Raw genomic sequence first — 26,001 nt, 5'->3', positions numbered from 1 at the left:
TACGTGGTTTAGTCAAAATGACCTACATCCATGACTACACTATATGGTATTCTTGATTGATTAATTAGGTGTACAATTACATGAGTATTTATAAAAATAAAATAAAAATAGAGCAAGTAAATGGGTCAGGTCCAATAAACCCTTTAGACTCCACATAGTCAACAATCTTTCCCCTGGAAATAACAGTAATGGATCTAAGCAAGATTGAATAAGTGATGTTGGGACATCAAGCTTTAGAAAGGTCGAGTAGTACAACACATCATTTGTGTTACCCTAGTCAATGAGAACTTTATGGACCTACCAATTTGCTATAGTGTGTGAACAACGATTAGGTCATCTTGCTCGGGTCATTGATGGTCAAACCTCTTCCTTCAAAGAAAACCTCTACCGCTTCCTCCTTGACCACCGCCTCATCCTCAACTGTGTCTAGCTTGGGCATTGTGTGCAAAGTGACTTAAGGCAACATATCGAACAAGTTCCTTAATAAGGTCTTTGACTTTGAAACACTCTTCTATTGTATAACCCTAATTTTAGTGATAGTTACACTGCTTACTTGGGTCCATGAATTGAGGCGTGTGTTTAGGTTGAGAAAGTTGGATGAACTTGAAATTGCAAGCTTCTTGAAAGATTACATATCAGCTAACGTTTAGAGGACTATTGATATCATATTTACTAACATGTCCTCGTTTGAAAGCCTAACCTTGTGTTTGGATAAAGTATTTCACCAATTCCAAGATATTGACATACCTAGTAATTTAATTATTTGCAATTGAATTCTTTTTATTTATTAAATAATTAGTTTGGATGAAGTCACTGAAATATCTTAGATTTCAATTTTTTTGTTTAGATAAAACAATCTAATTTCTATTTTATGACGAACTCAACTCTACCTTTTAATCTAACTTAACTTAGCTCAACTATCATTTTTTTATGACTCGTCTTCACTTTTGGTTCAAGTTGACTTGAGTCGATTCGACTTCAATTGGTTTGACCTATTTCGATTCCAATCAATTCGACTTTGGCAATATTTGAATTGATTCGACCTCAGCCAATTCAAACTGATTTGGCCTGAATTGACTCGACTCAACCTTCAATTAGGGTATATTAGATTAAACTTTATGTCTAGGCTAACTCGACTCAACCTTCAACTAAGGCCAACTTAACTCGACCTTGGGCTCAAATCGGCTCGATCGACCTATGGTTTGGGTCGACTCAGATCGACTTGAGGCCTGATATGAGTCAACTCAACCTGGGACATGAGCCTACTCGGCTCAACCTTCGGTCTAGGCCGAATCGGGTAAACTTTTGGCTCAAACCAAATCAACTCGACCTTCGGCACGGTCTGAGTAGTCTCGACCTTCAGTCAGGGCCAACTTGTCTCAAAGCCATGTCGTCTCAATCTTGGGATAAGGCCGATTTAGTTTGACCTTCGGTTTTGGCCAAGTTGGCTTGACTTCGGCTTGAGCCGACTAATCTCGACCTTAGTCCCAGGACAACTCTACTTGACCTTCGTCCTGGGTTGGCTCGACATTCATTCTTGGCCGACTCGACAAGACCTTCGTTTTGAGCCAACCCAACTCAACCTTTATTCCGATTGACCCAACTCGACCTTCGGCCCAAGCCGCCCAGCTCGACCTTCGTCCTAGGCCACTCAATTCGGCCCATCTCGACCTTGATCCGTCCCAGTTTGACCTTCAGCCCGATCGACTCGTCTCGTGCTTCTGCCCGAGCTGACTCCTCTCGTCCTTCTGCTCGAACTGACTCCTCTCGACCTTCTATCTGACCCGACTCAATTTTTTGGACCTGTGAACTTTTCATGTCCTAACCAATGAACAATTTCAGAATTTAAGGAATTTCAATTTCTTTTTTTTTGTTTTTGAGTGAATTTCAAATTATATTATTTTAGTTATTTAAAATAAATTCTTACAATTCCTTAATTTGATTTTTTTTTTTTAATTTTTTTTATCAACCATGTCAATTTTTCATGAAAAAACTTCAAATTTTTCGAATAAATAAATTATTTTCTTAAATCACCTCATCCAAACACATAATAGGTAGAGGAAGAGGAAGTCATCCTTGTTTAGTGTCTTGGGTGTAAGTTTTCCTTGATAACTATGTGTTGAATAGCCCGTATGTAAAGCTCGTCCATATTTTCTAAGAGGATCAATATACAATGAATTTAAAAACACGCCCAAGTGAAGAATGCACTGTGTAGGTCAAGAAAATGTCATTAGCGATAATAGCAAATCGATCCACAGATGGACGTAATGGTTCCTGATTTCCTTGGGTGATATTTTGTTTCTCGTTTTTTCTCTCAAATTGAACCAATTAGTTCAATCGAGCACCGATCTTTTGTTTAATTCAATTATGTTGTAAACCACTGAAAGTTATAAAAAATAATCAGATGAAAAAATAAATTAATAAAAAAGAGTTATTATATCAAAATTTAAACTATTTTTCTTAAATCAAAATCAAATAACCTAAAATATTATTAATTTTTTATTTATTTGTAAACTAGCGATTATTGATAAATATTATTGTAATTACAATTTAAACATATTTTATTTAATACAATATATATTAAATTTTAACAACAAATAAATTTTTATTTTATTTTATTTCATTTTTTAACCTCACAAAATTATTATATCATATTTTTAATATTATTTTATATATTTTTAATTATTAAAATAATTTCATTAATATTAATTTAATTTCTATTCTATTATATTTAAACTATGAAATATTGAATTAGTCTTTTCACCAATTAAATTTAATCCCTAATAATCATTTGAAGCAACAATAAATATTTTTGTGGTTTTGGATGTTGACCTATTTATGTTTTCCTTAATTCACGCACATAAATTATGGATCTGTGTTATGACCAAATAAATAAATCTTTCTCCATTGTTTAGGCCAATCTTTTCTCTACAAACAACACATCTTAATACATAGTTTAGTCCTAACAATTGTTTAAGATGTCCCTTTGGCTTATTATAAGATATCACATATTTTATTTTTCTGAATTTCGATATATAAGAATCTTCCTTTAGTATTTGTTAATTTTCTAAATATGCAATATATTTCTTATTATTTCATTTTTCATAATATATATCCCAAGAAATTCCATGCATAGGCAATTTTTGGAAATACTACACTGTATATGTGAAAGTACAAGAAAAGTGTCTTTGTAAAAATGTCACTTTGCATTATTACACGATGGCTCAGCTTGAAGTCATTGAAACACTTTTGTTTTCCTTTTTAAGTCAATTTTATTAAAACTAAAAAAATTTCAACTGGACTGGACTTTGTTCTTAGTGTACATTAGCAATATTCAAACTTTGTAAATTAAAGAAAACAATTAAGAAATATGTAAAATTTATCACCACACACAACAACAAAAAAATCTGTTGTTTCAATGGTGAGAGAATGAAAAAAAAAGAAAAATTAAATTAATTAAATTAAGTGAAAGAGAATAAAACATAGTGAACTAATAGAAAATAATGATAAGAAAAAATTTAGATTTATAAAGTCAACTGGTTTTCTTTTTCAATTTCCTTTCACAAATTTTAGCTCTTGTTTTAATTTTTTTATTAAAACTAATTAAAATATTTAGACATAATATTTTTCGAACATGTCAGGTTCATACTAATAAAAAAAATTGTTTACAAAAAAACAAATTATGATGGAGAATATTTTGATAACATTAATTGTTAAACATTTAAAATAAAAAATATTTTGACTTCTAAATAACATTTTAAAAAAATTGATCAATGTTATCACCTAAGTAAATAAAATACTTTTATATTAATATTTTGTTTTCCATAAAAAAATCCTATTTAATTCAATTAAGATTGTGACCCATAAAAGAATTTATACTCTAAAAATATAAATATATCAACACATATAATGTAGTGCAAATGAATTATAAAAGTGAACCCAACAACAATTTATTTAAAAGGAAATTATAGACTACAGTGTAGGTGAGTGCTATACTGCCACTATTCTACGCATCTCCATAGTTCATAGGTCTTATATAATAATGACAACAATTAATAACCTTTGAAATAATATTACCCTTTTTTGCAGAACAAGTTGAGAAGGAACAGCTCCCATTTTCACAAGCAGTTTTATATCACAGCCTAATTTTCTAACAAGATTAATATTTTAGGTTGTGGAATCCACAATCATAAATTATTATACCAAATTTGATATTGATATTATAATCTATTCATCTTGGTATTTGAGAGATTCAATACAATGATAAGAGTTATATCATGTTATTAAGATTGAAAAATAGTTCTTTCAAAAAAGGAAATGCAAAAGAAATTACAATTTTTTTTTCATACTTGAGCAGATTGTCTATAAATATAAAGAGATAGGACAACAATTTTCGAAATAAAAGGTTAAGATTTTCAAGAGAGTTTGATAAGAAGAGAATAAGAGAAAAATATGTATGAACTGAGTCCATTGTAAGGCCCATTTAAAATATGTTAACTTTTCTGCCCTAAAGTTAGTGGGCCTAAGGCCGGCCCAACGTATAAAGTCACTAAGTCTGTCCTAATTTCACAATTTACTCTCACACTTGTAGAAATCAGCAGCCGTCGCCCTTCCGCACTAGAGCTCTGCTAGGGTTTGTTCTTGTCTCGAATCAGTTCGTCCCAACTAACGATTCCTGCTCCACGTAAGTAACTCTAACCCTATTGTACTTACCTCCTAAAGCTTTGCATTCGTTTTCCACCGACTAAAGCCCGAAAATAATCGTGTCCTTCGCTGTTCCGTCAGTTCCTAGGTCCATCACTCGAGCTGCTGTGCTCCAAGGTCCCGCGTCGAAGTTCTGTTAGCCGCTTTCCAGGTACGGGAAGTTAGGGTTTCAGTCTTTTAGGTGTTGTCTTGGCTGTTCTTGAGTAAGTTAATGATTTCATGAATGAATCCTTCGTTTTGGTGTGATTAAATGCTTGTTATGCTTGATGGATTTGATAAACATGGCTGTGGCAGTGAAGAACAGTGGCGAGACCTGTTAATCTCGCCCAAGCGAGTCCATCTCGCCTAGGCGAGATGAAACAGGGAGCTCGCCTAGGTTTATTGCGCGAAAAGTCGCCCAGGCGGCTCGCCCAACTTTTGAGCGAGCAGGCAACTCGCCCAAGCGAGAGGGATCTCGCTTAAGCGAGATCCCGTGTTGCCCAGGCCCTGGTTTTCCTTGAGCCCTCGCCTAGGCGAAGGGGGGCTCGCCTGAGCGAGCCTGAGCGAGACCCTTCAGCCTGAGCGAGGTGTTTGGGCGAGACAGTGCGGTGTTGGGTTGCATATTTGTTCTTTCGTGCTTGGACTTGTTTGGGTATGACTGCTATGATAAGATGCATGTACTGATGTATGAATATATGCCTAATGGGTTGCTATATGTGCGTGACATGATTCATGAATGATGGATGATGAGTGTGGTGGGGACTTAGCATGTGAAATGAGTATGCGGTTTGAAACTAAAGGATCATGGTATAAATACGAGACTAGGCCCCAGACTCATTGGGGGTGGTGATGATCAGGGGTATGGATTTGAGATGTGATTGACATGAGGATTAAACTTCAAGGGTTGATATGGAATTGAAAAACATAATTCAATATTCTCTTATTGCTAATTTATGAACGTTGGTCCGTGTCAGCGTGTAATTCCTTGGGGTCTCTAAGTGAGACCTCCGGGGTCGCGCTTCAGTGGTCGGGACGTAATTCCATGGCCCCTGCTAGTGGGTGTTCATGGTGGTTCCCCATCTGTATAACTAGGTAAGGATTCAAGGTAAGGTTGCATCCTGACGCTCCGAGGAGCCAGTTAGTCTCACTTAGAGCGGACTGACTCTGGTGGTGGGAGTAGCAGGAGGCCTGAAACTCATTAAGGGCTAACCTTGTGGTGGGAGAGATTTTTGATTCATCGTAACACTGGTAACACATAGCTCAGGATCGAGCAGCTCAGGGTCGAGCAGGGGTATCCACCACAAGTACAAGCATCCGCTGAATCCGACCGAGTTATACGTATCCGGATGAGTCGAGTCGAGTCGTAGTGTATTGAATGAAGAGTCATAACATGTTTGGTTGCTATGTGGATGAGATGATGAGAATATATTTGATTGCATGTTGAATATGTTGATTGGCTCTAGCTTACCCGTTTTGTTGCATGGTTGTGATGTATGTGGCTGTTCTTTCTTGCGATGATCATCGACTTGGTTGATGGGAGCAGATGGGCGAAGTTCTCGTGGTCAGCAGGGAAACGGTGATCCAGCAGCTTAGCCATCTGGGCTAGATCTCACGCTTCTTCTTTTCATGTTTTCTTTAGGGCTATGGCCCCTGTATTCGTAGTTGTTAGATTGTAAACTCTTAAGTAATCGGTTATCCTGCTTTTAGTTGGCATCGTGGTGTGCCTGGTTTTGTAGGGGTGACGTTATGAACCCCAGGACTGCATTGTTGATTTATCTCTGTGTGACGTTTCCTTTAATTTTATGTATATAAATTAAATGGGGCGTTACATCCATAACTATAGAGACTTCCAACTCCTTGTGTAATTTATCTAAGGAGTGAAGATATAAAATTTTTAACTGATTTCAACGGTTAGTAATTTGGTAATTTTTTTTTATCAACAACCATTTTATTTTTTTTTTCATAACCTATTTGACATACATAATTCTAATAATTATTTTCATTATTAGAAATTTTATTTATAATAATATTTAATTAAAAATTTTTAGGATTAAATATGTTTTCTGGTCTCTTAACTTTTTATGAAAATTGGAATTAGTCTTTCATCGAAACTTTGATTCAATTTAGTCCCTAACTTTAGAAATATGTGAATCTAATCCTTTTAATTAAAATTTGTTAAATTTATTTGACGTATTTGACGTTTCAAACGCGTTTAACATTTGAGTTGTTTATACCGACTGACACATTTGCGTTTCAATATTAAACGCTTTTGCAATGTTAAATAAACTTAACAAAATTTGGTTAAAATAACTAAATTTATTCATTTATAAAGTTGAAAAACAAAATTGGGTCAAAGTTTCGAAGATGGACTAATTTCAATTTTTACTAAAAGCTAAGGGCCACAAATATATTTAACCCAAAATTTTCTAATGTTAACCTTTAATTTTGTTTTCTGTATATATAAAACTTTTATACACAAAGTAATATTTTATCATATTTTAGCAAAAAAAACCGTAACATCCAAATTTAGCAATTTTACATTACTAAATGAATTATTATAAGTTAGATATTAAGCAATGAATAACCATAAGCATATAATATGTATTTACGGTCCTCCATAAAAAAAAATTACAAATTTCTTTAAAATATAAATTTCTTAAACAATTAGAGGATTTATACAATACAAAAATTATTTGAATTTCACTCAAAATAATACATATAATACTATGTAGAAATGTTAAAAAAATAATAAAATAATATTAAAAAGGGATTTTTAAAAGCAACAAATGATATAAAGAAATAAAACATACAAATATAAAAGACATGTTGATTCTCTTGCTTTTTCAGAGTTGAATTCTTTATTGGTTATCATATGATTATCATTCATTTAATTTATAAAAAGAGATTTTGAATTAACTAAATAAACTTCATTTAACTCGGTAAGACTCTCATTCATTCTAAGCATCTATGATTAAAGTAATAATGTATTCTTCTATCTTTCGATTAAGCAAACCAGTATAAAAGCTTGAATTAATTAAACAAGCATAAATGAATTCATCTAGTTCCTCACTTGTTCCTCCTTTAATCACTTTTGTTGCTAAAAAAAAGTCAAAGCTTAGGCTTTTCTTAATCAATCCATAGTTAATTGTTGGACTTATAGTGTTATCATCATAGAACAACCATTTGTGTTAATATATTTCATGCAGATTTTGTATGGATATTTAAAGGATTAAAGATCAATTTATGTTCATAGAATACTAGGTTAGATAAAATGAAAAGTTATCTCCAATGTTATCTCATTTCAAAATGTCACCTTAGTCTTGCATAGAATAAAACCTTAACAAAAACTTTAACTTGTAGAAAATCCAACTCATACAATGGGTCCCCCAACATGTCAAATAATATATGTAAAATAGGTCCTTGAGACAATATGTGTAGATGAGGTCCTCCAAACGATACATGTTATACGAAACCATTAGACAAGTCTTAGGAGGCGAGTTATCCAGATGAGTCCAATGGACGAGACCATCAAATGATTTCATCATACATGTACATTAGATGGGTTCATCAAAAGATGTTAACATATGAGTACATTAGACAAGTCCATCTTATGATTTCATTACATCAGTACATTAGAGAAGTCTATTGGATGATTTCAGCAAATGGGTACATTAGGCCAGTCCATTAGATAATTTCATCATACAACTACATTAGACAAATCCATCATATGATTTCATCAAATGATCTAATGATACACTAAATAGACAATGCTAGTGAAGCACGTAAGACAAATCCAACTATGTACCGACTAAATGATTTCAACAAAACACTGATCAGACGATATGTTGACTAGACGATTTTAGCAACACATTGGTTAGAGGCCTTATCTTTTTATCATCTCTTCTTCTCCATCTTCAATAATGCTTTATTTCTTCTTTAAGCTTATGATATTGGCTTCTTTTACCAATATAAAATCTCTAATTTAGTTGTGCTAGCGTATCTATAGAGCATTAGATTATTTAACACTATATCATTTATATACTATTTATGACTTATAAGGCATACATATGAATGCTTAAGAACATCTATGCAATTATATAATATCATCAAAACTAGCTCATAGATGATTTATCAAGTCTTCTAGTGGATTTCATCATACTAGACTCTTTAATTAGACTCTTCTAGTTAGAGCATCTGGTACATATTTTTTTGCCTAGAACAACTATCATCTAACAAGGCTTAAAAGTTTTATTTCAGTACATGATTTCACTCAATTCTCATTTTATCCTATTTGGAAAAGTCCCAATTAAAATATTGAATTTAAACTCAATTATACCTAGAGATGTCTAAAATTAAGTTTATAAAAAAGTCTTTATAAAAAAGCATTTATAAAATACCCCCACACTTATCTTTTTGCACTCTTGGGCAAAACTCAAGAATTTCAAAATTATAATTTTATTTCACATGAATAGGATTATGAAAGATATAACCCTCAACAAATCAAGTAGCCATGAAAAATGTGAATGGAAAACTCAGAAATTATGCACATAGGACGATACTTGAATTAAAAAGGTGAATAAAATTTGATAAAGTCTACTCAAGATAAAATTCCTCACTTTTAAGTGTTTAGGTTTTGAATGCTCATGAAAGCAAACACTATCATTACTTAGCAAGACTCTGATACTAACAATCAATAAGCACATGTAATGCAAGATCAAGAGGTCTTTATAGAGAATGTAATGAAGCAAAAAGTAAAGGTGGGTGAAATTTAGAAGGGAAAAATGTTAAGAGGATAGAGGTACAATGAGGAATAAAACATCATTAAATCAAAAAAAAAAAAATCACAACATATAACAATCAAATTAAATAGCTAACTTCCTTTACAAGACACATTTACCACAATTTAACACAGTTCGCCTTATTTCCACACGTACATGAAAGAAAGAAAGAAATAAAGGTAAGAAAAAGGATCAAATCCCACATGTATAAAGAATTTACCTTGTCATATTGGTGGAGGATATTGGCCTTGATTCATTTATGGCTTTATCCAAGGGCGAAAAAGAGTATGACTAGTGCAAAATCTCTAACTCTACTCAATACACGTGTCTTCCATAAGTAGAGTCAAATGTCCATGTTATGAGAGATCCTCAAGGGATAAGCCAATTTGGGTTATTGTTTTATTTGATGCCACTATGGACATGTGTTAGACATTTGATTCCTATAGTATGATATTGATTGTTTATGGTGATGAGAATAACATACGTGAGTAAATGAGATGAGTATGTAATATTATATGTGATGATTTTATATATATAATGTATTATAATTTCACTAGCGTATCCTATTTTTTGTTTGGTTGTGATTTATTCATCTGTTATGATTGTATGTTATACATGAACAAATGATAGTGCAAGTAGGAGTGACATGCACTAGTAAAGTTGTTGATGGCATGTATAGAGAGTAGTTGTTGTACATTTTTTTATCAACAAAAAAGAATTAAATAAATAATACAGGACACTTAGGTGCCCTAAGCCTTATATGAAACTTACAAAAACAAGTGCATGTTAGTAGAGAATAGTTGTTGTATATGTACATATTTCTTTTTGTGTTGTATGAATCTCCTGGTTAATACAATTTTATATATTTTGAAAATTTAATTATTTAGAAGAAAATAAATATGATTTTTTATGCAAATAGCATAGTTTCCCTTTAATTTGACCCATATAGCACACTATGCAGAAAAATTACACATATAGGATGATTTTCCTTTATAGGTGGGAATTTGGTCCCAAGGACCCCAATTTTGACATGGGTTGAATTAGGATTTTTGAAATTTAAAAACAATAGATTTAGGTGTTATTTTTTTATTTTCGTTTTTTTCAAAAAATGATTGAATTAGAGGTTAAAAAATGTAATTTACTTATTTTTGAATTTGTTAAGTTTAAAATTAAAAAAAATATTTAGTATTGTGTATTAAGTTATTTTAGATATTATTTGGAAAAATATGAAAGTAAATGTAATTTAATTTTTTATTGAATTTCTTGAGTTAAAAAAATAATTTAAAAATAGATTTAGTATTGTGTATTAAATTATTTTAGGTGTAATTTGGAAATATAAATGTCAATCTAATTTAAAAGTTTATTTTTTAATTTCTATAGTATTAATTTTTGTTAATAGATGTTTATAAATATTGAAATTATAGTTTTCTTTTAATTTTTGGTAAAGACCTCTTGGTTGTGGATGATGTGCATCAAAATGTGACAAAGAATTTGGTTGTGAAGGTTTGATACCTGAGTTGTAGGTGGTGTACAGGTCGAAAGCGCCATCCAAGTCATCGTCATCTTGAATCTGAGTGGTTGTGTACGTGACATGTTGGCCACACACTTTAGTAGGAAATTTGAAATGTATGAGTAGAACTCCATCCCTTGGATCTCTGTTTGCCTTTTCCATTATTATGTGAATAAGTTTGGACAACCCAAAACCTCTATGGATGTGGACCATGATTGTCTTTGCGGATGCAAAAGAGACACCAGTTTGAGGGTCATTGGCCATGTCTCCATCGTTGTACACGTAAACAAGCATTGATCCTTCCATTGAGCTTGTGGTTGAATAGGACTTTCGAATTGAGTTTTCAAAGTAAGGAGAAATTGCAATATTGAATTTGTGAGTTTAGAATGTGATGGTGAAGGTGGTCTTTTATACTACAAATTAAAGTTATCATGTGACTCTGTATTGTCATCATGTGACTTGCACTAGAGTTAATGTTATCATGTGACTGACACGACCTCTTATGTACCCATGTGACTGACACGATTTCTTATGTACCCATGTGACTAGCACGACCTTTTATGTTCCCATGTGACTGGCATGACCTCTTATGTATCCATAGGATTGGCACAACCTCTTATGAACCCATGTGACTGACACGACCTCTTATGAACCCGTGTGACTAACACGACCTCTTATGAACCCATGTGACTTGACTAAATTTTAGGTGATCATGCTAGTACAAGTACATGTTAGGTTTTCATGTCAGTTCAATAAAATCTTGCATGTTTATGTATCTTAAAATAAAATTAGCATGTCACCACCCCCATTATGTAAGTAAAAATGCATTGAAATTAAAACTTGCATACACATCGATGAAGCAGAAGTTCACAAGGGTTGCATTCTGATGCCTTGCTGTGATAAAGGTCATTATCTCAATTGGAAGATGGCATGCTTTTGTCGTTCCCATATAAAAAATGGACTCAATGTCGTCATCTCCACACATCATACAAGATTGGCAATGTCTAATATTGCCAGATATAAAGATCGGTAACATGTAACATAAGTGTACTTCGTATTCGTGTAACGTTGAACCGTTGAAGTGGTTGAGGATTGCATGCTTAATTTGGGACAGACTCATAGTATTTGTTACGATCACCCATGCCGTGTTGGAGCTAATGTATTTATCGGAATAGTAATATTCAACATAGATGTTGCCATTAAAGTACATAAACACAGTGAATGTTGTAAATGTCATTGGAAGTAGGAGTGATATGACACTGACTTGATTAGATTGATGTAGGGCATTATTTATAGCTTGAATGGCTAAGCGTGGGATACATCAATGACAATTTTTGTTTGTTTAGGTTAAGGATTGAGATTCAAAGTAGAATAATTGAACGCATAAGATTTAGATCCATTTTGCAGAAGAACCTAGAATCTTTTCTTAGTGGTCTATGTCTGGTAGCTTTAATTATGTAGCATGTGATATGTCAAGTTAAAATTATAGGCACCACTGCCCATGAGTAGTAGGCTTTAGCCATTGTTATCACGTGACACCAACTTCAATTGTTTCATTCAAAATAAAGTTGTGGATGTAGACGACCACAATTAATATATACATTGCACGATGAATGATAATCATGCTTTATTTAACTGTACCAGGTGAATAAAGCCACTTATAAATTATTATTTCGTTTCAGTTGACAACTATAGATGGCTATTAGCAAAACAAGGATGGTTATCCATCACGAAAATAACATTCATAATAGTTTTCTTGTTGTTTTTATCTACGAAGGTCGCATAAATTGTGCTTTTTATGTGTCGACTACTACGAATTTACAAATGTTGAAGGAAGAAATTGTAAGCTATTGTTGCTGCAGTTAGGGAAGAAGGGTAAAGGATGCCTGGTTTCACAAGTCTGTGTTAGAACGCTGGGACTAGTATGAAACAATTCAACTTGTTACGAATGACGATGTCCACAACATGATTGCCTTCTTCCTTCCACTCCCACATGATCTTCCAATGAAGCTTTTAGTAACCCTATATCCTGCTGAAGGTGACAATTTGGATGCAACAAACTCAACTAGAGCCAATAATGTCGATAACTAAAGCTTAGTTGTTTATCTGTTTAGGGAAGTTTGAATAAGTTGTTTACTTAATTTTATGATTAGTAGACGATTTCCATGAATGATTTTAGTGTGTGCAATGTAACAAAGTATTTGTGTTAAATTGAATTTTTCTTTAACTACTAACTACCTATTTTTTTGACACATTATCTACCCACAAATATATTTTTTTTAGTCTCCGAAACTTATGACATTCTTTTAAGTACATGAAATAATATTGAATTGAGTTTAAGTATTATTTTTATCACATCATTAAGACGACAACTAAAATTCAAACTTATGTCATTGGCTTTATTGCATGAAATACCATAGAATTGATTATAAATAATATTTTTATGACATCATTAAGACCACCAATAAAATCCCTAAATTCATGATCTTGACTTAATTTTTCAGCCTTTTTTACTACTAAGTACCTATTTTGTGGCCAATTTATGTACACAAACCTAGAAAGAGTTAAACAAAATGTTACTATGGATACAACAAGACCACAGGGTTGTATACATTGTTTCTCGGGTATGTCAACTACATTTATTATTAACACACCTAAGTTTTTATATAATGACATATGTTACTTGGTTGTTTAGGACATGGAAGGAAGCATTGTGTCGTCTTACTGTCACTCCATGCCTGAACCTCATCCAACTATTGTTTCTGTAATACAAGATGTAGGTAGGGATGTCAATGGGGCAGGTAGGGTACAGGTAGTAGCTCCCACGTACCCTACCCGCTAGATAAATATCCTCCCCATACTCGTACCCATATCCGTCGGGTATCCGTTATGTGGGTACCCACATAATTTTTTAATATCCATGGGTACTCGTGGGTATTTACAAAAAAATAAAATTATATTTTAATCGTAAATTTAAATAAAATACAATACATAACATTCATAAATTTCAAACAAAGTCCATATAAATCATTTAAATAGTGTTGAATGACAGTTTACAAAGAAATGATTTTTTTTAAAACTAATTGATAAAAAAATAACTCATTCAAAATCAATATGTTAATATTTTAATAATATTTTTTATTTTTTTTTTAATTTAAATTATAGTATAGCAGGTACGGGTATCCACGGGTACGAATACTATGATACCCGTACCCGCTCCGTTAACATGTGGGTATAAAAAATATCCGTACCTGTTACTCATGGGTATCCATTTACAATATTCATTTCCTACCCGTTGCGGGTTTTATCCGTGGATACTCGTAGGTACGGATTTTTTTGACATCCCTAGATGCAGGGTTTGGCAGTGTGGCTAAATTGAGACATTTAAAGGTTGACCATGGTTTAGTGACTACCTTGGTAGAAAGGTGGAGGCCTGAAACACACACGTTTCATTTGTCGATTGGAGAATGCTCCATAACCTTCCAAGATGTGTTACTTCAATTGGGGCTTTATGTCGATGTACCTCGTGTCATTGGTCCAACTATGTTGGATTGGGACGAGATGTGTGATACCTTATTAGGTATAACATCGATTAAGGGGGAATCCATTATAGGTTTTATGATTAAACTAAAATGGTTAAGGGAAAATTTGTTACCTATAAATGAAAATTCGAATATTGAGGACATTGATGCACATGCAAAAGCTTATATATTATGACTTATTGGAGGGGTATTAATGCTTGATAAGACTGGGAAAAAAGTACATTCAATGTACTTGAACTATTTGACTAATCTTCGAAGAACCAGGAGATATAATTAGGATTCAATGTAAGACCCGAGAAAATTAAATAATTAAATAAATAATTATTTAATAAATGCGGATAGTAGAAGTCTTTATGGCATTTAATGTTAATTGTGGTGACGTGGAATAGTACTAGCTTAAATGGTTGAGAGTACTTTGATTATGTGAGAGGACTTAGGTTCGAGTCCTATGTATGCCATTTGTGTGTTGTTTGAATTATTTTAATTTTAATAATATGCATGATTATGTTGAGTGATAACATAATTATAGAATTATAGAAATTGTCACAAACAAGATTTGGTTGATTTGGTTGTGCACACCATATAAAAAGGGAAAATAGAGTAATTAGGAGTGGTAAGGAGCACGAAAATTGAGTCAAAAGAGGGTTAGAGGAAATCCAAGAGAGCAGAGTTGGGAGAGCACTAAGGGAGAACCATCCACCTTCTTTTATTTGAAGCTGAGAAAACCAGGTTAGGGGAGTTCTTTTGGCATGTCTTTATGATTGAGGATTTTCGTATACTCTGAAATGCATGTATGATAGTGTGTGATTGTGAATTTTCGTACTCTACATGGTATGGTTCAGAGGTGTAATTGCATTGATGTTGTTGGAGCCATCTTAAGCAATTGCATGAATATGATTGGGGTAATTGTATTATAGGGTTGTTGTGGTTCAATCACGAATTGTGGTGGTTCAATTAGGTCTAAGCATGTCTATAAGGATTATTGTTGCCTAAGGAATGCGTGATGATGCTTGTTTGGGGTCTTGGTTTGAAAATTCTGCATTATGCATGCGTGAACATGGATACCCTCTGCTAATCTTGCTCAAGAGAGCCAGGCTCGCCTAGGCGAGAGTTGAAGAGTCTTGATCCTATTTTTGCTCGAGCTACTCGCTTAGGTGGAGTGCCCATGTTTTTGGGTGACATGTTATCTCGCTCAGGCGAGTACCTCTCGCCTAAGTGAGAAATCGAGGGGTGTGAGATTCTGTTTTGGGCACCTCGCGTAGGCGAGGAGGTTGATGTTTGGGCGACAAGGCTTTTTGCCCAGGCGAGAGGTTCTCGCTTAAGCGAGACCTCGTGCTTAACTTTGTGTTATGCTAACTCGTCGCCTAGGCGAGAGTTTTTTTGGTGTTAGGCGAAAGGCGATCTCGCCCAGGCGAGGAGAGACTCGCTTAAGCGGGACTTCGCAGATAAACCAGGTTAGCATGCTCGCTCAGGCGAGAAAGCTTAGCCTAAGCGAGATAGGCCTAATCGCTTAAGCTAAGGCTTCTGGCCCAAGCGAGTTTAGTGCAGTTTATGTGTATTGATGTATGCATTGATGTGAACGTGGATCAGGAGATGTTGTGCCATGAACGGTAGGTTCATGGATGGTGGTTGACATGTGATGGTATGAGCGGGGAGGGTCATACTCAATTACTCTCTTGTGGGGATACGAGCGAGGTAGGTTCGTATGTTTCGTGCTCACAGTTGAGAGATGCTGCGTGCATGGAGGTACGTAGCTAGTGGATCACATGTGTTGGACTATGGGCGGGCAAGTCTGTAGAGTAGGACTACGAGCGGGGAGGTTCATAGAGGCAGGACCACGAGCGGGCAGGTTCGTGTGAGCATCATGAATTCTGAGTTCATGGATAACTTTGTTGTTAAATTGGAGGTTTAAAAGCTTTGGGGTATTAAGGATGTGACCATGGTCTAACTATGAGAATATAATTGGGTGTATTTTATATTATTTAATTGATATGTTTCTTATATTCTTTTGAGCTCACCCTTTTTGTTTGTGATTGGCGATGATCGTGTAATTCGTTACATGGGAGCAGATGATGATACAGGTGATGCTAAGGGTGCTCAGGCGACATAGTGAGGGCTAGCTGTGATAGAGCTAGGGATTTACTATTGTTTTCATGGTTTTATATGGAACTTGTAATAACTCTTGATTTAATTTCATTTGAATATTGTCGCATTGAATATTAAATTTTGGTTTTCCCGCGTATGGGATTAATAATATTGTGACGTTTAAACTTCTTTTTATATATTTAAATATTTAATTAAGTAATATTCATTAGGGATGTTACATTCAACATGTTTGGCTATCTTGTATAGGGAGATGTGTATAGCAATCGATCGATGTGGGAAGACTACGGGTGGATGTGCATTGTTATTATAATCATGGGCATGGTTTCGGATGCCCTTTATTGCACCCATTTCAAGAGTTCGACCAACTTTCCCGCTACTTTGCCAATGGAGCTACAGTCAAGTACTGGACTACAGAAATATCCTCCACAATGATTTAGTCAGATACCGCGCAAGGATAGACCACATGCAACAGAATCAGGTAACATTTTACATTTGTATAGCGATAAACATAAGCTAAATAATTGACTAACATTTTAAATTATTGTTGTAGTTTATTTGGGTTCCTTATGAGGGTTTGAACTTTGTTATTGATGTTAAAGCAGATTGGGATCAAGCAATATGGACGTCATGTACAACTTTAATTTGTTTTGCCATTGTTGAATGGCACTAGTCGTGCAAGGTGAAGTTACAATTTCGGCTATCACAAGAGATCCTTGAGGAACCTAACAACCTTGATCATCTACATAATTTAGACATGAGGGAGATACAAGATGAGAACTGGGTTACTAGACATGTGCAATGGATAGGGGTATGGAATAACCAGCGTGAGGTAAAGTTGAATGGATTACGAATGCTTGGGCCACTTTAGCACACAACGGAGTACAAGTCCTGGTATATTTCAAACTCATCTCTATATTTGTCGGTTCCACAAATGTTAAATGATCCTAGAATGCATCGTGCATTGACATCGACAAATGTCCTTTCAACTGAACCATATGCAACTAGGCATGACTTAAACACTCCACCTCCACAACGAGGTATGAAGGGAACAAGTAATTATGTTTCTTCATACTCAGAACTAGGCATGCCAACTATGTTTGCAACTTATGATCAGACACCACCTTCTTCATAATCGTGGTTGCGTACAAATCCCGAAAGTCCAAATTTCTTAGAAGGTATGGACCAACCTCAACAAGACTCAGTTTACTACGTCCATAATCCTTGCACATGATGGTCATCAAACTATGAACGATCAAGAACCACAACCTTCACACCAAGAACAACCTAGACATGAATAGCGAAGGAGGAACCCCATCAAAAATAGGCATCAACCATGGTGTGGAACTGGACATCACTACAATGATTAAAAGGACTATAATGTAGTTTAATATTTTATTACATGTGAAATAGGTTGTGTTTTTGTGTTTGTAAGAGCGAACCATTTTTAGCACAATTTCAAAGATGAGTAGTGGAAAAACTTAATCATTTCAAATGCTTCATTGGTAATCGCTAACAACAATTTCTTAAGATAAACTCAGCAAGTTAAATGATGTTAAAGACCATGTTAAAACATATAAATAAAACTAAATACAAACAAAGTTGTCACACTTCTCAACCTTCATGAAGTTCACATAAAAAGATATTGTCGTCGTAGGAACCCTCATTAAGTGCCACTGAAAGGCATGCTGAATATCTTCGTCATTTCTTATAAAAAGAAACTCATCAATACCTTCCTCAACAAATTTCGGAGGGACATAGTACCATAAATGGCTTAGTGGGGGCTTAAATGGTCCCATCAAATGACTTCTTGTTATGGTACGCATATGGTTAAAAGTAAGCCCATTTGGAATTCTACATAAGGAGAACCTTCCATCTTCGAAATCAATAGCAACATTAAAGGAATTATATGCATTCAACTCCTCACAGAAAACCATTTTTACTTATTGTATTAGAACATTCCACAACTTTCAAACTAAGGAACTACAACCTTAAATAAAACTAACCTCCTTCAACTGGATAGCGTGCCAAGGAAGATATTTAATTTCACCACTATAAAAGCTGTGGGATATTTCAAATACATGGCCTCACATGCACCATGTCATTATGACAAGAGTTGTGAACTTTATTGGGATGTGCCAAGGCTGATTTATTATTTGGCCCGGTAAAACCTGACAAATACTTCAATTGGAATAATGTGCTAAGGAAGATATTTAATTTCACCACTGCAAAAGCTTACGCATACTTTAAATACATGGCCTCACATGCACTTTGCCATTATGACAAGACTTGTCAATGATATTGGGTTATGCCAAGGCTGATTTATTATTTCACCCTTGTAAAAGTTGACAGATTCTTCAATTGGTATAACATGCCAAGGAAGATATTTAATTTCACCACTGCAAAAGCTGACGCATATTTTCAATACAGGGCCTCACATGCACCCTGTCATTATGTCAAGACTTGTTAATGATATTGGGTTGTGCCAAAGTTGATTTATTATTTCACCTTTCTAAAAGCTGACAGATACTTTAATTGGGATAACGTGCCAAGGAATATATTTAATTTCGCCATTGTAAAAGCTAATGCATATCTTGAATACATGGCCTCGCATGTATCCTGCCATACGACAAGACTTGTCAATGATATTGGGATAGTATGCCAATAAAGATACATAATTTGACCCCTTGAAAAGCTGACAGATACTTTAACACATGGTCATACACAATGTAATCCTTAATGGTATCACATGCATGCAGAAACTATGACAAGATGTATCAGCTTTATTGGGATAACGTGCCAAGTTTTTTACTAGCTTGAATTGTAAAAGGTAAGTAGTGTTACAATGTATGCCCTGATTCATAGTACATACTAATGGGCTAAGATGCACTCTGCCACTATGAAAAGATGTATCACCTTTATTGGGATACCGAGTCCTATACACCTAATTTGAAATCGTACCAAGACCAATAACTCCTAAACCAATTTAGTGTACTATGGTATTCCATAAAAAACCACTATCAAAATATCAACACATCAAATTGTCTGACATGGAAGACTTTGGCATCAACACCCAAGAGAACTATTCAAATTTCAACCTTGTAACCTTGCTTTCCAATGGCCAAATGATGCAATGCGAAGATGGTGTCAAGTCCCATGGTGAAAGTCCAAAATTCTTTCGCATACCACAAAATTGCACATTCAACATTTTAAGGCTCACAATATGCTCAAATCTAGAGGTTCCAATCACCACAACCATCAATAAGTTGTACTTCAGGAGACCCACATTGAATGAAGAAGGAGCCATTAGGTATGATGCTCTTCAAATATCAACAAATGATCACGTTGCAGAAATGATTCATTGTAAGTCTCATCAACTCATTAACACAATAATTTAATTGTTTGTTACGTTTACAAGGTCTGCTGACGAAATACTTACTCTTCTACAACCAACTCCCTCATCCTCTTCCACAATCTCAAACCCTATTCTGCATTCACCAGCAAAGTTATTATGGAGGACTTCTTAGACGGGCAGACATCATAGATAGCTCGTATAGTTATTGACTATACTTTAGATCAGACACTACTGTGACGATGTCAATCCCCCACAATTTCACCTTTGATGAGCTTCAACACAAAAAAGCGCAGAGAATAGGTTGTGGGGGTTGTTTCGTAATAACTTATATTGACTACCTCCGTCCCGTGAGGGTAGTCGACAAAAAAATTATCCATGACATGGCTAAAATCAAAACAGATAGTGATATTGCACAAATGATCAAGCGGTGGAAACAAGTTCAATGTTTGGACCCGTTTGTGGCACGTCTCGACACTTGGCAATATATTGAATTGTTCATCCATGCAAGAGATTTACGTCCACCTAATAAAGATCCATGTTGTGTGAAATTTAAAAATTCATTCCATCAACACTAGTTTAGTTAATTTTATTTATAATTATGTCAATTATGGTACTTGTAATGTCTTTCATTAAATAAATATATTTTATGTTCAATTATACTTTATAAATTTCAATTAAAAAACACATATATTACAAAAACAAAATTTCAAATTAAAACAAAACTAATTAATTTCAACCAAATTTTAGTCATTTATTATTAGGATATTTAAAAAAATAAATTCTAACTTTATATTTAAAGTCAATAGCTACTATTTTATTTCACCATATAACAATAAATTTTACATTATTAATTTGTGTGAAAAAATAAACACTTTATCAATAAAATTCTTATAAAGAAATCAAATTAAAAAAATATAAATAAGAAATAAATTCTTACTACTTCCACATACTTTTTTAATTTTAAATATTCAATAAACATAAAAAATAATAATACAACACCACCTCAAACGTGTTTTTACTTTTATTACCTCTATTATAATTCATAATTTTTTTATCCAAAATCACTATTATAAAAAAAATTACTCAACAAATTCAAAAAAAAAAAATTAAATTTACTTTTATATTTCCAAATTACACTTAAAATAACTTAATACACAATACTATATTTATTTTTAACTCAACAAATTAAAAAAGAAAAGAAAATAATATTTATTTTTTTTATTTTTCTAAATAACACCTAAAATAACTAAAAACACAATACCATATTTTACAAAAATGAAAATAAAAAAAGTACACCTAAATCTATTTTTTAAAAGAAAATTCAAAAATCCTAATTCTAATTCATTTAAAAAAAAACAAAAGAAAAATTATAAAATCCAATTCATAATTCAGGTCCTGCAGCCCGAATTCTGACCAGAAAATTAAAAAATTGGCAAGTAAGAATTCGGGCCTTGAGATCGAATTCTCACCTATAAAGGAAAATCGTGCTATCTGAATAATTTTTGTTCACAATATGCTATCTTGGTAATAAAAAAATAAACTATGCTATATGTGTAAAAAATCCAATATATATATATATATATATATATATATATATATTTATATGTTCGCTTATTATTACACATGTGATGATATATAATTAATTATGATTATGCTAATTAGGATATTAAAATTATGAATATAATGTTGGTTAATTGTTTTTAGTTTTCATAAATTTATTAACAATTAAATTATTTATTAGTTATCTAATTTATGTGTATTAAATTATTTTAATATTTCATGTAAAATAACTTAAAATTTGAATTATATTTAAATTACAATTTATCTTTATAGTTTTTTTTTGTTAATTTAATACATAATTAATACGGATTATTCATGTAACTACATTAATAAATGTATTTAAATACTATAAGTATTGAATAGGGCTATAAAATAATAAAAATTTACATTAATAAATTTATTATTTTTAATTCAATTTCATTTTAATAATATTAAATATATATATATATATATATATATATATAACTCTATATATTTTATAAACTAACTTGATAAATTTTCTTAGTTTTTAATTAATTTATTAGATATTAATTTTTTAATCTGAGTATTTATGTACTTTTATTCTGAAAACCTTTCTTCAACATGTTTAAAAAGAAGAAAAATTTGGCCAAAATTCAGTTTCTTATTACCTATGTAAAGTAAAGCGTGCTGGGTAAGTAAGAGAAAATTTGAAGTTCTCATGCTATTTAAGAAGAGAGAGTAGGGTCCATAAACATCCAAAAACTAGAGAACAAAAGTCTTTATGCACGCTTTAAATATCCTTTGTATGCTCTCTCCAACTCTACTTATATCGATCAATCTCATAATTGGAGAGAGAGAGAGTGAGAAAGAAAAAAAAAAAAACAGAAGAAAGTTTTGGTCAGGGAAGAATAACCCACCCTCACTCACTTCACTTTCTAGCAACGGAGAAAGTGAACCTCTAGTTTTCTCACAGTGTAAGTGGAGAAAGCTCAAACACACAACACAACAACACATGTTGATGTTGTTGTTGTTGTTGTTCATGATGATCATGAGAGAGAAAGGATCAACAAAAACAAAAAGAGATCCACAGTAACAAAATAGGTTGCTGTTCTTGCATATTTTCCACACTGCTCACTGCCCCTCTTTCTCTGCCCTTTTTCTGAACCATTCAGATTTCAGAATCCCATTTTCCCTTTCTCTCTCTTCAATCGACCCTTCTCTTCCTTCAAACACCAGAGTTAGTGACATTAGCACAACAAAGATAAACCAGAACCAGACACGCACACAAATGCTGAAACCCCTCACTGCTTCTTCCATTACACTCTTCTGAAAAGCTTATACTTTCCCCTTCTGTAACACTTGCAGAGACCCCACCTTCAACTAATATCCCCCCACATACATAGATTTTCCTTCCAAAACCCTCAGAAGATCCAACAACCTTTTCTTAAGTCAGACAATCATAACCACCTTCTTACTTTGTCATCGCACAAATAAACTCATACATATTCTTCTTATTGTTGTTCTTAGTTATTTTCTATGACACAACAAACCATATTTAACTGATGCACAATTGTTACACTCATCTTATCTGATTCCAACAGGATTGTCGATAAAAGAAGCAACTTTCATCTTTGGCTACTACTAAAAGGAGGTTACACCGTTCCAAGAAAATTGTCTGAGAAAAGAAAATACACTTTCAATGGTGAATACTGCTACCATGTTATTCTGATCTCTCTGATTCGAACCGATTCTAAAAAACCCAGCTTCAGTTGTGGCTACTACAAGGAGGTTCCCTTCGGATTCCGGTGCCTTTGTCGACTGGTCAGCGACGCCTTCCGCCGTCTCGGGCCGCGGCGACGACCTCTCTCTCGGCTTCAATGCAACCTCCGCCACCGCGCACGGCGGCGCATCCATGTGGCCCGGGGCGTCGAGGTCATTCAACCACAACCTTTCACCCCACCACGACATCTTCGTGGTGGCGCCCGCCTCGTCGTTCCATCACCACCACCACCACAACGACGCTGTTTTGTCCGATCCAAACAACAACAGTTCCAACGCAACTGCACTCGGCGTCAACGTCTTCCCTCTCCTCACCGCCACGCCATGCCTCACTCCAGAGAGCGAGGGCATAATGGGAAACATCAATAGCCACCGCAACAGAATTCAGCTATGGCAACCACAGGATTCACCACAGCACCAACACGCCGACGGCGTCCTTGCGAGTAACCACCGTAGCAGAATTCAGTTATGGCAAGAGCACGACGAGTCTCCGCCGCCGCAGCACCAGCAACAACAACACCCGAACGCGCACGTGCACGAGCGTGAGGGGAGTGGGAGCGGCGCGAGCACGTGCCAGGACTGTGGAAACCAGGCGAAAAAGGATTGTAGTCACAGGAGGTGCAGGACGTGCTGCAAGAGTAGGGGTTTCGATTGCGCTACGCACGTGAAGAGCACGTGGGTACCCGCCGCGCGGCGGAGGGAGCGCCAGCTCATGGCGGCGACGGCAGCGGTTGGGTCCAGTGGGTCCACTTCCGCCACCAAGAAACCTAGGCTCGTGCCTTCCCAGACCACAACCACTTCGCACACTTCCACGTCTAATAACACCACCACTCCTCCTAGGAGTTTCGACACTGGTTCGAGCCACCAAGGTTTGTTTCTGTCTCAAATGAGATCAAACATTCACTCTTAGTTTCAGTAATTCGTTCTACTTCTTAAATTTCAGGGCTTTTATATCGAGCTTTTCATTAAATTCGTTCAATTATTGACCTAAAAGACTACAGTTCTTGCATTTTTCTAGCTGCTACTACTGCTACTGTTATTCTCCCAAAAAACATAAATTGTTATCTTTCTCTTTTGAGACATCGGAGAAAGAGAAACAGACGATTTCTTTTCATTACAAAAGCTTGTGTAAGAGAATAAAAATGAAAATTTTAGTTTAGTAATCTAAAGTTAATGCAAATTTCATTGCACATATTCATCCTGTCCATGGATTGTGAGTTTCCTCTAATTAGATATTTCCATTTTCTTTTATCTTTAGATTTTCATAAGATTTTTGTGTATGGGAATCTCCACTTCCTATTAATGTCCGACTGTTTTGAAATAATTCTAGAAACACAGAAATATTTTTTAACAATAAACAATAATTTCCTCACAAAATAAGATAAGATAAGCAAAATGTGCCTTTATTATAGGAGCAATGATTGTATTATAGTGCTATTATAATATAGAATGTTGTTATTATTATTACAAGTTCATTCAACGTTTTTCATGGGTTAATTGGGATTGTTGTGTGGAACTAAGTAGGGTTTTTATTGGGTGCAGATGTGAGTTTCAAGGAGTCACTACCTTGTCAAGTGCGTGCACCAGCAGAGTTCAAGTGTGTTCGTGTGACTGCAGTGGACGATGGAGATGATGAGTATGCATATCAAGCTGTGGTGAAAATTGGTGGCCATGTGTTCAAAGGGTTTCTCTATGATCAAGGGGTTGAAGATAAAAGTGAGTATCCTAATCTATCTGAATTGCATTTGGGTGGTGGTGGAAATGTTGCAAGTGGAAGTGATGGAGGTGGTAGAAATGGAGTTTCTTCTTCATCTCCAATGGTGGATCCTTCTGATGTCTATGCAGCTTCTGCTGGAGTGTTACTTGGAGGTTCATCAAACTATGGTAATGCAATAAATTAAACAAACAAACTTAGGTTCAGTAGTATAAATGTTTTTAGTGTTATTTTCAATCAGAATTGATGTTTTATTTCAATTTTATTATGTGTCATCGAATATTTTTCTGAATGTCTTGGTATGTTGTCGAAATAAAACTTTAATTCTGATGAAGGAACAATGCTAGTAACACTTATGGTAGGATCTAAGTTTTGTTATAATTAAATTAAATACTTTTTTTTTCTTCTATAGTAAGGTATAATTCTCTTATTTTACCAATATTGGGGTATAAACTAATTAAAAATAGTATTCTCTTAAGTTTGTATTTTATAACATATTTCACTGTGTCTGCATTTTTCAACTCCTCGGTTTTTGTTCCTTTTAAGTGCAATTTTCTCTCATGGTTGACTCATTGCATGAGCAGATCAGTGGATTACAGAGGAGCCACATCATGTCAAGAGAATAGTTTATGTACTAAATTAACTCAGAATTGAAAACCAAATCCGAAAGGAATCTCGTTTTACGAAATTCACTGTTCAGATTCAAAACCTGATTTAATTACGACTATTACTGATTATTATTATGGTTGCATCTTATATCTTGAAATAAGATGACACTGACAAAGTAATGAATGTATTTGTAGAAGTTAATTTAAATAATATTACTACTACTGACGTATTGCATTTTGCTTCTGCCTATACTAATCCCTTTAGAAGTTTGAAAAGATAAAATCTATTTATTTCTGATTGTATTTTTATAATACTTGAATTAATTTTAATAATTTTTATAATCTGAAAAATTAATTTATTTGTGTTTCATAAGATAGTTGTTGGTATTCAAATATTGTATTTCATTA

At 34.0% G+C, this 26,001-nt stretch overlaps 1 protein-coding gene across 2 annotated transcripts; it reads left to right on the top strand.

Moving 5' to 3' along the window:
* Positions 1 to 22,262: 22,262 nt before the first annotated feature.
* Positions 22,263 to 25,392, top strand: LOC114188766 (protein LATERAL ROOT PRIMORDIUM 1-like). 2 transcript variants are annotated; one of them, XM_028077404.1, is made up of 3 exons: positions 22,263 to 22,466; positions 23,094 to 24,140; positions 24,814 to 25,392. In XM_028077404.1, the coding sequence occupies exons 2-3, from the start codon at positions 23,405 to 23,407 to the stop codon at positions 25,170 to 25,172; spliced, it is 1,095 nt and encodes a 364-aa protein (XP_027933205.1). In that variant the 5' UTR covers positions 22,263 to 22,466; positions 23,094 to 23,404; the 3' UTR covers positions 25,173 to 25,392. The 2 variants fall into 2 exon arrangements, with proteins under 2 accessions (XP_027933205.1, XP_027933203.1); XM_028077402.1 differs by having other exon boundaries at positions 22,299 to 22,593.
* The last annotated feature ends 609 nt before the right edge of the window (positions 25,393 to 26,001 follow it).

Source organism: Vigna unguiculata, chromosome 6 (assembly GCF_004118075.2).
Source record: "Vigna unguiculata cultivar IT97K-499-35 chromosome 6, ASM411807v1, whole genome shotgun sequence".
Taxonomy (NCBI): Eukaryota; Viridiplantae; Streptophyta; class Magnoliopsida; order Fabales; family Fabaceae; genus Vigna; species Vigna unguiculata.
Note: the sequence above shows the minus strand (reverse complement) of the source record. Positions and strands in the feature narration are given on the sequence as shown.

Bases quoted from the DNA above. Each gene is read 5' to 3' on its own strand.
- LOC114188766 (XM_028077404.1), top strand. From the start codon at position 23,405: ATGTGGCCCGGGGCGTCGAGGTCATTCAACCACAACCTTTCACCCCAC. The intron at 24,141-24,813 runs GTTTGTTTCTGT...TATTGGGTGCAG, and splicing joins CACTGGTTCGAGCCACCAAG to ATGTGAGTTTCAAGGAGTCA.